This window comes from Brassica rapa, chromosome A02 (assembly GCF_000309985.2).
Source record: "Brassica rapa cultivar Chiifu-401-42 chromosome A02, CAAS_Brap_v3.01, whole genome shotgun sequence".
Taxonomy (NCBI): Eukaryota; Viridiplantae; Streptophyta; class Magnoliopsida; order Brassicales; family Brassicaceae; genus Brassica; species Brassica rapa.
In genome coordinates this window covers 25417345-25430772 of record NC_024796.2, presented here as the reverse complement: position 1 = coordinate 25430772, position 13428 = coordinate 25417345, and the positions used below count along the sequence as shown (strand labels likewise).

General features: G+C 30.5%; 1 protein-coding gene across 1 annotated transcript; it reads left to right on the top strand.

Annotated features, from left to right (window-relative positions):
* The first annotated feature begins 6058 nt into the window (after positions 1-6058).
* LOC103853897 (phospholipid-transporting ATPase 10) lies at positions 6059-12170 on the top strand. Its single transcript, XM_009130794.3, has 10 exons — positions 6059-7196; positions 7842-8291; positions 8599-9494; positions 9577-9687; positions 9769-10045; positions 10144-10232; positions 10314-10632; positions 10717-10941; positions 11023-11214; positions 11300-12170. The coding sequence occupies exons 1-10, from the start codon at positions 6798-6800 to the stop codon at positions 11948-11950; spliced, it is 3609 nt and encodes a 1202-aa protein (XP_009129042.1). The 5' UTR covers positions 6059-6797; the 3' UTR covers positions 11951-12170.
* The last annotated feature ends 1258 nt before the right edge of the window (positions 12171-13428 follow it).

The following is a 13428-nucleotide window of genomic DNA, read 5'->3' as shown; positions in this document are numbered from 1 at the left end:
TTAACACAAAAACAACCTGCAATGATGAACTGTGTGGTCCGGATTTTTTTTAATTACATTAATGTCTGCAGTACGACAGCAGAAATGTCCTATGAAATTCATGAATCATTAATGACCGTGAGGCGATCTGATTTTTCCCTTTTTTATGATATCTAGAAGCTTTGATTCCGATCTTTTATTTTATTCCGGAAGGTAAAAATAATCTTGATATTAATGACTATTATGAATCTATATGACGTCACTGATGACTATAGAGTCACGTGTTAAGAAATTCCAGAATACTACCAAAGTCAACTTTTCATCCTATTATATACTCTTTAAAGGTTCATTTTACAAATTTAAATGACGAGATAATTAATTAGTCACATGATTGACGGCAACAAAGTACTGACGTGGTCTGGTTTTATTGAGTTTATAGTAATGGATATTATTAATTCAAGTTGATAGATAGGATGGGAGTACCATTTGCATAGACGTTATTTTGAATCCCGTAAATGGGTTAGTGAGATTTTCATTACCCGAGAAACCTAATTTAGCAAATTTAATATTAATCAAGAAAGTTATAACCACCATTTTTTTTAAAGAAGTTATAACCACCGTTCTATGTCGCACATTTTTAGTCAAAGCAATAATGTGTTTTTTTTGTAATAGCATAAGCAATGATGTGTTTATATACTCATATATACATATAAAATGCATGGAAGATGTTGAATGGTCGAGCAGCCAGACATTATGATGACAACATGAGTAGGTGTTGGCATGATGTATAATATCATGTAGTATGTTTTAAAAAAATCACATGAACAACGTTTAGTTTATCATAAATTAACACTCTAATCACGGGTTATAAAATCGGTGCAAGCAAATAGCATCTGACCATAATTTTTTTTAATTCTTTTATTAAATTACTAGATGATAATTCCCACCCTACACGGAGTGATTTTAAAAATATATATAATATACTTAAATATTATAAACAATATATATTTTGTTATCAATAACTTTTTTTACATTTGATTAAAGGTGGACATTTGAGTATCATTTGGTTTGATTCGGATCCTTGAGGGTTTGGTTCGGATCGGATCTTTGCGGGTTTAGGTTAGGGTTTAGATAACTTATTTAAATTTTTTTCAAAAATTAAGTTCATATATACTTTCCATTTTTCAAAATCTAAAAATAAAAATAATATATAACATATAAATTTGAATAATGTATGCCAAAATGCTTAAATTTAACATAAAAATTAGTTTAGCTTAAATATTTGGATAGAAAATCAATAGATATAAAGGTATTTTAAGTATTGTTTAGCTATTTTAAACATGTACTTACAACTATTTGTATATATTTCTAAGTATTTTGGACAACTTAAAAGCGTCTTATATATTTTGTATATTCTTTTAGATATTAAATTTAAAAATAATTAATATATTTAAGTATATAAATCTTGTTCGAATATATTTTGGATATTTAAAATATTATGGTTTGGATCGGATTCGGTTCCATTTCTCTAGGTACCAAAATTTTAAACCATTTGGATATCTAACCAATTTTGGTTAAAGTCGAGTACTATTCTTTGGATAGGCCTTGGTTCGGTTTTTATGGATTCTGATTTTTTGCCCAACCCTATATTTTTATTGTGACAAAAATGTTAAACGAAAATGATTATGGTTCACATTGATTTTGGGTATGCAACAATTTTTAAACCAAAACACATTTTACTATGTATGTGACCGATTTAGTTCATCATTAAAAACTGTTATAGGCCCATTTAAGAAAAGGATGATGGTTCATATCGGTTAGGCAAATTTCAAAATTAAAATATTAAGGTCTCAATACTCCTTCAATGCAAATTTCAAAATTAAAATATTTATGTATTTTTAAATAGTACATAGTTTAATTTAAACGATATTAATATATATATATATATTATTTAATATGAATATATATTAAATAAAAATTTATATTAATACGATTGTATGATCATTTGTATCTTGTTATAACAAAAAAAATTAAGCCATTGATCACAAAATTTTCAAAGGGATTTTTAACATGTTTTTGTAATTTAAAGTCCTTTAAAAAAATTCAAAATGTAACATATAAGAAAAAATCTATTTTTTTATTATATGGTTAATGTGATTGTTTAATTTCTATTAATAATATAAAATTAAACAAAAATGAAGAAGTATGCAAAAATTGTTATCAAATCTTTATTATTCATAATCATTAATTGTCATATATATGTTAATCATATTAGGTAATTCCATAGTTTTTATTTAAGGAACAAATATGCACTTTTTTATATTTTAGGTTAATATAATGTTCCCTAGTAATTGGATTTTGGACCAATATTTTTTTTAATTGATTTTTAAGCTGCCAAGTAACTAAATTGACATCTTAAGTAAGTGATACCTAAGCAGAGTCTCTTTTTAATTAGTACAAACTTAAGGTTACAAATTTTTAAATGATACTCAATTAATATATAGGGGATAGTGAAATAACCATATATTATATATGTCTAATGAATTATGTTAGTGTCATCAATGTTTCAAACTTACTTAATGCATAATGTTACAAAATTATACACAGTGAAATATCAACCTAAATTTAATGTAACACTATATTTTTATTATGTTTTCATAAATATTTTGGCAGTGTATTATTCCAATTTCAGTATTTATATATATATATATATATATATATATATCCTATTGGCTGATCCGGTTAGCATCGGGAGGAACACACTTAGTGTTACATAATTATCTGGTCTGAATTTAAAATATTTTCTGACTAATGTCAAGAAGTGGACCGATCGTCTGTTATAATCCACTACCTTAATCATCTGGGCTTAGACCCAAGATGTTTAAACATACGTTGAAATCTAAAGATATGTTAATACATAGATTTCTAGAACATAAATATGTTGAAATCTATGTTTTATACCAAGTTATACCAACCATGCATATATTATATCTCTATATGAATTACAATGAGATGGTCTTCGTATACTAGAAGCCACAATTACAAAGCATGATTTTCGTTAATCATAGACCATTGAATTAGTTTGCAAGAAGCATCCACTTTAAGCGAAGTAAAAAAAAAAACCAATAGAATCCAATAAGCTGGTTTTTTAAAACAATAAAATTTAGCAAATCAATAAATGGCTACCATCCACGCCCCTTCCAGCTCTTATATTCATTTTGTCCATTTCTTTAGGTTTTCATAAATGTCTCCAACCAGAACAAAAAGAAAACTAACGCTTGGCATGACATAGTTACATAATGTTTTATGCAGTTCAAGAAAATAATCTATACTATACTAAAAGGGGATATAAGCCATGGAGAGAGTGTCCACATAGGATAGAAAAATCAACCAATCAGAGAATCCGAAATTGCCATGTCATCTCATTTATTTTTCGTAAAAAATAAAAAAACAATGCGAATGTGAGAATCGAACCCGGGTTAATATGATATATATATAGGACAGTTACCACTAAGCCATTGAAACTTTCTTGGACACATATACAAGAACCACTAAGTATATAATCACAAACTCTTATGTACATTTACAATAATATGAATTCAACTTTCAAGACTCCGATACTTTGTTTTTAAAAAAAATATAAGTAAGTGACTAAACTAATATATTCTTAGAAAGTATGAGAACGTTGACAAATATGAAAAAACATAGATTTTTGTTTTCGTGACAAAGTTAAGAATTTTGTAAAAGTAAGTTTAACATATAAATTTTTGTGACAAATATGAAAAAACATAGATTTTTGTAAAATTTTGACAAAACAACTCATAACATACTTCTCTAATGTCTTAATAAAATATTATTTAAGGGTGCAATAATTAAATATATTAATTCAATAAATTTTGTAATTTATAGACAAAACAATAATACAACAAATTTTGAAACATTTGTTTAACCTATCAATTTTTTTTCATGAGAATCCAACTAAACAAGATAAAAAAAATAATTAGATTTACAAATATTTAATTACCATTTTATTCAATTTTGATTAATTTCAAATTATCATAATGTATCTTTTTGAAGTTACAAATATGAAAAACATAGATTTTTGTACAATTTGACAAAATAACTCAAAACATATTTTTCTAATGTCTTAATAAAATATTATTTAAGGATGCAATAATTAAATATATTAATTCAATAAATTTTATAATTTATAGACAAAACAATACCACAACAAATTTTGAAACATTTGTTTAACCAATCGATTTTTTTCATGAGAATCCAACTAAACAATTAGATTTACAAATATTTAATTACCATTTTATTCAATTTTGATTCATTTTAAATTGTAATAATGTATCTTTTTGAATTTACAAAAAAATAATGTTCTTTATTTATTACACTAGCATTATATATAGATTCTATATACACAAAATAAATATAATATGACAACATAAGCTTGCTTTCCCCGATTCATATGAAAACTTTTTAAGTTATCCACCAAAGCAAATTAATTAAATCAATGAAATTGTTAAAATACAGCAAATTAGTATATAATTTTATTTTAAATTAAATTATTTAAAAAGTGTATTTTCGTTAAAACAAAATAATAAATAAGTAAAACTGATTTGATGGTAATTTTTATGATATATATATATATATCAATTCTGTGAAAGAAATAGAAGCTTAATATGGAAAAAAATCTTAAATACAAAAACCTCTAAAAATTAACAAAAAAACTAATAAATTAAACTATGATATCACTTAAAAGCTTCTTAGACCATATTAATAAAAGCGTCTATAACCGAGTCTCCAACATGAGACAAGTCTGTTTAAAAAGTAAATAATTTTATTTTTCTTATATTATATAATCAATATATATTATTTACTGATAATAAAAATATAGTTATTCATCTATCACAAATATCTATGCAAATATGTGAATCAAGTACAACAATCAAACAACATAATGATTTCCACAAAGAAAATTTAAAAAATATATTTATGTTATATAGTCATATTTTATATATTTTTAAATAATGTAATACAATATTATACATTATTTTTTAGAATTGAGAAATACATATATCAGTTAGACAAATTAAGCGATAATTAGACAAATTTGATTTTTATTTTGTGAGCAAAAAGTTTATTATTAATTAGCATTACTTATTTCAAGATGTTTAAGAAATGATGGACAAAAAAATAGGATGGACATAAATGATATATGAACTATAAATAGTTTTTTGTAAAGCTGACTTAGATAACACATATGCACATCCATTTCCAGTCCTTTTTGATGCATAAATTCAATTTCTTCAGAGCAGTTATTCCACAAAGAGATCGTATGAGATATTGTTTTGATATTCAGATTTGTTTCTTATTGTTAAGAAGATTGATAAGTGTAAAAATGTTTCATTCGAATATGATATGTCTATAACCGAGTCCCCAACATGAGACAAGTTTGTTAAAAAGTAAATAATTTCATTTTTCTTATATTATATAATAAATATATATTATTTACTGATAATAAAAATATAGTTATTCATCTATCACAAATATCTATGCAAATATGTGAATTAAGTACAACAATCAAACAACATAATGATTTCTACAAAGAAAATATAAAAAATATATTTATGTTATGTAGTCTTATTTTCTATTTTTTAAATAATATAATATAATATTATACATTATTTTTTAGAATTGAGAAATATATATAATATCTTATCCGCGCGTAGCGCGGTTAAAAAATCTAGTAATAATAAAAAGATTTGTATATGGTTAGCGAACGTTTCTAGATTACAAAATTCACATCTTGCGCATTTTTATTTAACGTAATGATATAACAAAGCAAAATACTAAACATTATTCGATTATTAAACTTTAGCACACCCTGGTTAGATTTTATACCGCTTTTATTAGGATCTCACCATTTAATTCTTCAACTGGAATAGAAGACGCTTCATGGAAGAAGAAACCATGGTTGGCATGATCATGATTCCAGTCACTATTTTTTTTTTTAATATACTTTATCGGCTGATTCTGTCAGTTCCAAGATTCTAGTCATTTGTTATTAGTTTTAAAGAAATTTAATTTTATACATTTCAGTTTAATATTTTTTAAGTTAAAATTTGAATTATCATAAAAATATTAAGACACGTACTTTCTCTTACTATAAAATTTAAAATTTTAATTATGTAACCGTTCATATTTTAAAATGGGATCTTTTTAAATTAAATCTATTTTATGATAAATGAATTATCAACCAAAAATCAAAGTAAATTACCTAGTCCGAAAATAACAAATCACCCATAAGATAAAATTACCTTCGAAAGTTCCCCGTTCTAGAAGCAACTCTCTTCTCCAGAAGGGCTTTGGAAAATTCAATCAGTCATGGTGTCCCGGCAAATAAGATACCCGCGTACCATTTTTTGATATTTTTCGAAGCAAACAACAATAATGAAATTTAAGAAAAATAAAAATAAAAGTCAACAAACAAGCCAAAAAGTGTTACGTTCAAAGTCATCGTTCAAAGTTGGGTCTCTGTATAGAAAAAAAAACTCTTACCTTCACACATTTTATTAAACCTACAACTCATCTTCCTTTCTCTTCATTTTTATTCCATTTTCATATCAAACTTTCAACATTTCTACATTCTTTAATTCTTTTCTTCCTTCAAATAAAAAAAATCCCTCAAAAATCTCCAAGAAACCAAGTGTGTTCTCCAAGTATTCTTCTTTCACTTGGCTTTCTTGTAAGATTATAAATTCATTTATAAGAAAACCCATTTTTTCAGACAAAGAAAACGACCAATAGCTATGGCAGGAGGTGGTCGGAGAAGGAGAAGATTACATATAAGCAGGATCTATTCTTACACTTGTGGTAAGTCAAGTTTCAAAGAAGACCATTCCAACATAGGAGGACCCGGTTTCTCTCGGGTCGTCTACTGCAACGAACCGGGTTCTCCGGCAGCTGAACGCCGTAACTATGCCGGAAATTACGTCCGATCTACTAAATACACCGTCGCTTCTTTCCTCCCGAAGTCTCTCTTTGAGCAGTTCCGTCGCGTAGCTAACTTCTACTTCCTTGTCACCGGAATCTTGTCGTTGACTGATCTTGCTCCTTATGGAGCTGTTAGTGCTCTCTTACCTCTTGTTCTTGTCATCTCTGCAACAATGGTTAAAGAAGGTATCGAAGATTGGCGCCGGAAACAACAGGTCTGATCTTAAATCCAAACTTTAATAGAGTTTAGATCTTTCATCTTTGTTATGAATTATTGAACCTTTACATCCAAGTCTATAAAGTTTAGCCCTTTTTTCAAAAAAAAAAAAAAAAGTCTATAAAGTTTATATTTTTGTTTATTATTTTATTTATTTTGTAACTTTCGTTTTTTTCTTCTTCTAAAAGCTTACATGTTTTTTTTTTCTTTCGTCTTTTATTCATTTTATTTATTTTTGTAAAAATAATTAAAATTTTATCTTTGTACCTTACATCTCTTTAATCTTTTATGTACTTATTTTGTAAAATATATATTAAATTTAAGTTGTCGTCTAACTTACGTACCTCTTTGTCCTTCTTTCATCTTTTATTTATTTATATTCATTTTTTGTAAAAAAACTTAAATAATGTTTATATTTTCTGTAACTTACATCATTTTCTTTCTTTCATCTTTACTTATATTATTTATAAAAATATAATACCAAAAGAAAATATTTATAAAATAAATAAAGTTTATATGTATTATTATTTTCTTGTTTTTTTTCTTCTTTTGTGACTTACATGTTTTTTTTTTCTTTCAAATTTTATTCATTTTCATGTAAAAAGTAAATTACTTATTTATTATTTTCTTGATTCTTTTTTAGGATATTGAGGTGAATAATAGAAAAGTGAAAGTACACGACGGCAATGGAATATTCCGGCAAGAGGAGTGGAGTAACCTAAGAGTAGGTGACATAGTAAGAGTCGAAAAAGACGAGTTTTTTCCAGCGGATCTTTTGCTTCTGTCATCAAGCTACGAGGAATCTATTTGCTATGTAGAAACGATGAATCTTGATGGAGAAACGAACCTGAAAGTGAAACAGGGGCTTGATGCCACTTCGTCGTTGTTACATGAAGACTCCGACTTCAAAGATTTCAGAGCCGTTGTTAGATGCGAAGATCCAAACGTGAATCTTTATATGTTCGTTGGGACTTTGGAGCTTGAAGAAGAGAGGTTTCCTTTGTCGATTCAGCAGATTCTTCTACGTGATTCGAAGCTTAGAAACACAGAGTATGTGTATGGGGCTGTTGTTTTCACCGGACATGACACAAAGGTACACAGTTTCATCAGTTCTCCTTCTGTTCTGTTTTTTTTTCCCAACATTCTATTTGCATATATATAGTTCTGTTTTGTTTGTTTGGGTGTTTATCATATAAATTTCTCTAACGATTTGAAATAACGATTACAACCAATTTAGTTGCAAGGTAGCAAAACAAACTACACATTTGTAGGTAAAATGCAAACGAATATAACATATTTTTTATATTCAACTATTTAACAAAATAAGTTTTAGAATAAAGACTTGTAACTTTTTCATATTCTGAGAAAAACTCTAATGTTTTGATGTTTTGAACAAACAGGTGATACAGAACTCAACTGATCCTCCATCAAAGAGGAGCAGGATCGAGAGGAAAATGGACAAGATCATCTACTTAATGTTCGGTCTGGTTTTTCTAATGTCATTCGTTGGATCAATCATCTTTGGAGTCGAAACAAGAGAAGATAAACTCAAAAACGGAAGAACAGAGAGATGGTACTTGAGACCAGACAGTGCAGTGATCTTGTTTGATCCAGAGAGAGCTCCAATGGCTGCAATCTACCACTTCTTCACCGCAGTAATGCTCTACAGTTACTTCATCCCTATATCTCTCTATGTTTCTATCGAAATCGTCAAAGTTCTTCAGAGCATTTTCATCAACAGAGACATTCATATGTACTACGAAGAGACCGATAAACCCGCGCAGGCACGGACCTCGAATTTGAATGAAGAGCTTGGTATGGTTGATACCATTCTCTCCGATAAAACCGGGACTTTGACATGTAACTCTATGGAGTTTATCAAGTGTTCTATAGCCGGTACGGCTTATGGACGTGGTATAACTGAGGTTGAGAGAGCTATGGCTGTGAGAAGCGGCGGTTCGCCTTTGGTTAATGAAGATTTGGATGTTGTTGTGGACAAGGTTGGTCCTAAGGTTAAAGGGTTTAACTTCGAAGATGAAAGGGTTATGAATGGGAACTGGGTGAAGCAGCCTGAAGCTACCGTGTTGCAGAAGTTTTTCAGATTACTTGCCGTGTGTCACACGGCGATACCTGAAACTGATGAGGAGACGGGGAATGTATCTTATGAAGCTGAGTCTCCTGATGAAGCTGCGTTTGTTGTTGCGGCAAGAGAGCTAGGGTTTGAGTTCTTTAACCGGAAACAAAACGAGATCTCCTTTCGTGAATTGGATCTTGTAACAGGAGAAAAAGTCGAGAGGTTAGGTTTTGAGTCTTGTTTCTTTTCAATATGAGATCATTTCTGTGATTCTTGGCGCTCACGGCTTCATATGTTCTTGCAGGGTTTATAAGTTGCTGAACGTTCTTGAGTTCAATAGCTCGAGAAAGAGAATGTCAGTGATTGTTAGAGACCATGATGGGAAGCTCTTGTTGTTGTCTAAAGGAGCTGACAAGTAAGCATTTTGAGACATTTACACACACACATTCTTTCTTGTGTTTCAAGATATTAACTTTGTGTTTGTGTTTCTTCTTAGTGTAATGTTTGAAAGACTAGCAAAGAACGGTCGTCAATTCGAGGCCAAGACCCAAGAACATGTAAACCAATATGCAGATGCTGGTCTAAGGACTTTGATACTGGCATACCGCGAGGTCGATGAGAATGACTACATAGAGTTCAACAAGAGCTTCAATGAAGCTAAGGCTTCAGTGAGTGAGGATCGTGAAGCTTTGATAGATGAAATCACGGATAAGATGGAACGTGACCTCATTCTCCTTGGTGCTACTGCTGTTGAGGACAAACTTCAGAATGGGGTATGACTTTAACTATAGAACTATATAATTAATTCTACAAGGTTCTTGATAGCTTAGGGTTTTAGGAATTAACAGTTTTTGGACTGATGTGTGTTTAGGTTCCGGAATGTATCGACAAACTTGCTCAAGCAGGAATCAAGATTTGGGTTCTAACTGGAGATAAAATGGAAACAGCTATCAATATTGGGTATTGAATCTTGAAATCTTGAATGTTCTTTTTCTTGTGTGTGTTTTCTTTGTTACTGACTTTAGAATATTTTTCTTGCAGATTTGCTTCTAGTTTACTAAGACAAGAGATGAAACAGATCATAATAAATCTTGAGACACCACATATTAAATCCTTGGAGAAATCTGGAATAAAAGATGAAATTGAATTGGCATCAAGAGAAAGTGTTGTGAAGCAAATAGAAGAAGGAAGGGCCTTGCTTGCTGCATCAGGTGCAAGCTCTGAAGCATTTGCCTTGATCATAGACGGGAAGTCCCTAACTTACGCCCTAGAGGATGAAGTCAAGAACACGTTTCTTAATCTTGCTACTGGCTGTGCCTCTGTGATTTGCTGCAGATCATCACCTAAACAAAAAGCACTGGTACAATCTTCAAATATTGACATGCTTTCTTTGGATTCTCATTCTAAAATCTTTTATATGGTTCTAACTTAATATGTTTTCTAGGTTACAAGACTGGTTAAGACCGGAACTGGAAAAACAACCTTAGCAATTGGAGATGGAGCAAATGATGTAGGAATGCTTCAAGAAGCTGACATTGGAGTAGGAATAAGTGGTGTTGAAGGAATGCAAGCAGTGATGTCTAGTGATATCGCCATTGCTCAATTCAGATATCTAGAACGTTTATTGTTAGTCCATGGTCATTGGTGTTACAGCAGAATCTCATCTATGGTAAGAAAAATATACAAACTTTCCTTCAGAACTTCTCTATTTTTGTCAATCTTTCTCTTACTGTTTTTTCTCCTTTTGTAGATATGTTACTTCTTCTACAAGAATATCACTTTCGGTGTTACGGTGTTCTTATATGAAGCTTACGCTTCCTTCTCCGCACAACCAGCATACAATGACTGGTTCCTCTCTCTTTTCAACGTCTTTTTCTCTTCTCTCCCCGTAATTGCCCTTGGAGTCTTTGATCAAGACGTCTCAGCTCGCTTCTGTTACAAGGTAGGCTTTAGGTTTAGGGCTCATCTAATTTTCAGTGTAGAATTGGCTTAAATCAGAGTTGCTTACTGTTCTTTTCTTATTGCAGTTCCCTTTGCTATACCAAGAAGGTGTGCAAAACATTCTCTTCAGCTGGAAAAGGATCATAGGATGGATGTTCAATGGATTCATAAGTGCCCTAGCCATTTTCTTCATCTGCAAGGAATCTCTAAAACACCAGCTATTCGACCCAAACGGCAAAACCGCTGGTCGGGAAATCATGGGGGGATTAATGTACACTTGTGTCGTGTGGGTGGTGAATCTCCAAATGGCTTTATCAATAAGTTACTTCACATGGGTCCAACACATTGTGATTTGGGGATCAATTGCATTTTGGTACATCTTCCTCATGATCTATGGAGCTATAACCCCAAGTTTCTCTACCGATGCTTACATGGTCTTCCTTGAAGCCCTAGCTCCTGCTCCTTCCTACTGGCTCACCACTCTCTTTGTGATGATCTTTGCTTTGACACCTTACTTCGTCTACAAGTCAGTGCAGATGAGGTTTTTCCCTAAATACCATCAAATGATTCAGTGGATTAGGTACGAGGGTCACTCTAATGATCCTGAGTTCGTTGAGATGGTGAGGCAGAGGTCGATTAGACCCACCACCGTTGGATACACGGCGAGAAGAGCTGCTAGTGTACGGCGCTCCGGTCGGTTTCACGATCAGCTCCATAAGGATCTTGTTGCTTTCTGAAAAGTATAGATGTGAATCTATGTAAATATATATATGTACATCTCTAATGTAGAGATTAGGGCTTCTTTTATTGAGATTTCTTGTTAGAGAAGGCGTATGTAATTCACTTCACACACACGGCAACATTTTGTACATAAACTTTTCATCTCTAATGTAGAGATCAATGTTTTTGTCTGATTGTATTTCTTGATTGAATAATATAGTAAAATAATTTCAAACGTGATAGTGGAAACTGAAAAGAAATGGTAACAAGTTCCTATAAATATCTTGTAGTTCTTCATTTTACGTATTTTCTTCAGTATTAAATCTAGATTATTTTCGCCAACTATTTAATCTAGATTTTATTATTTTTATCACTTTTATTTTTTGCTTTTCTAATAACACTGATTTACCTTCAAATGTTAATAAGGTGGAAGAAATTCACATGTGGTGCACACAAAAAAAAGGAAGAAATTCACATGTATCCACAGTCCGGTACACTGCATTTAGACCACATAAAGAGAAAATACAGCAAGATTTTGGAATTTTCAACTTCAGACAAAGACATAAAGAGAAGGATCCAGTGAGGTTCGGTGAGATAATTTTTTATTCTTTGTTCACATTTGTCTTTATGTTTGATAAACACTTTTATCAGTAAACTAATTTTTTTTCTAAACTAAATTTTGTTTTGTCAAAGATTTTAATTATTACTTCGTTGATGTTTAAGAAAAAAACGGTTTTAATTATTGAACAGTTTCGACCATTATAAGTCATCGTGCTTGACTGAATCCGAGTTTGATTCTTACTTGCCGGTTTACGAAGCTTTGGTTACATGGTTCTTGAGGTGTTCCCTCATTGTTCTGGGAGGAGGTAGTTTTGCAGTGGTCTGGCCGAAGGCATTTCCGTTAAGCAGATGTTCTAAAAGATAGTTATCTCGGTAATTGTCAGATTTATTCTAGAAGTTTGAAAGTTTAGTTACTTGTTTTAAGTTAGTAGTTTGTTATGTTCTTGTATGCTGTCCCATTGTGATTTCTAGCCCCATTGTGGTTTAGGTAATCACGGAGAGTTCCTTTATCCGTTGGTGTTGTATGATCTAACCCTGTTTTTAATAATATCTTTTGACAGAAAAAAGTCATCGTGCAAACACTACACTATTGCAAGTGGCTCAGTTAATCCAAATGCACTTAAAACGTTTTGTTTTTGTGGTCAACAAATGTTTTTTTTTTTTTGTAATACAATCGCTTCGGCACCTGTACAGTTTAATTTTCGTTCTCTTCCCGCGTTCAATTATTGATATGATATGATATAAAATTTCTGGAGACAACTTTAAGCAGATTGACGGTGAAATTATTAAGTCAGAAATTGGGTAGGTAGCACATCACACAACTGAATTCTTATTTTATAATTATGGTTTTATTTATTTATTATTGTGTGTTCAAAAAATATATTTATTATTGTTATAATTATGCTACAATTTCAATGATTTCATAGTGTGATGT

What these genes read in the sequence shown, in the direction of transcription:
- LOC103853897 (XM_009130794.3), top strand. Translation starts at nt 6,798, where the DNA reads ATGGCAGGAGGTGGTCGGAGAAGGAGAAGATTACATATAAGCAGGATC. An exon ending in ATTGGCGCCGGAAACAACAG is followed by an intron (nt 7,197 to 7,841) that starts GTCTGATCTTAA and finishes ATTCTTTTTTAG; the next exon opens with GATATTGAGGTGAATAATAG. An exon ending in ACAGCAGAATCTCATCTATG is followed by an intron (nt 10,942 to 11,022) that starts GTAAGAAAAATA and finishes CTCCTTTTGTAG; the next exon opens with ATATGTTACTTCTTCTACAA.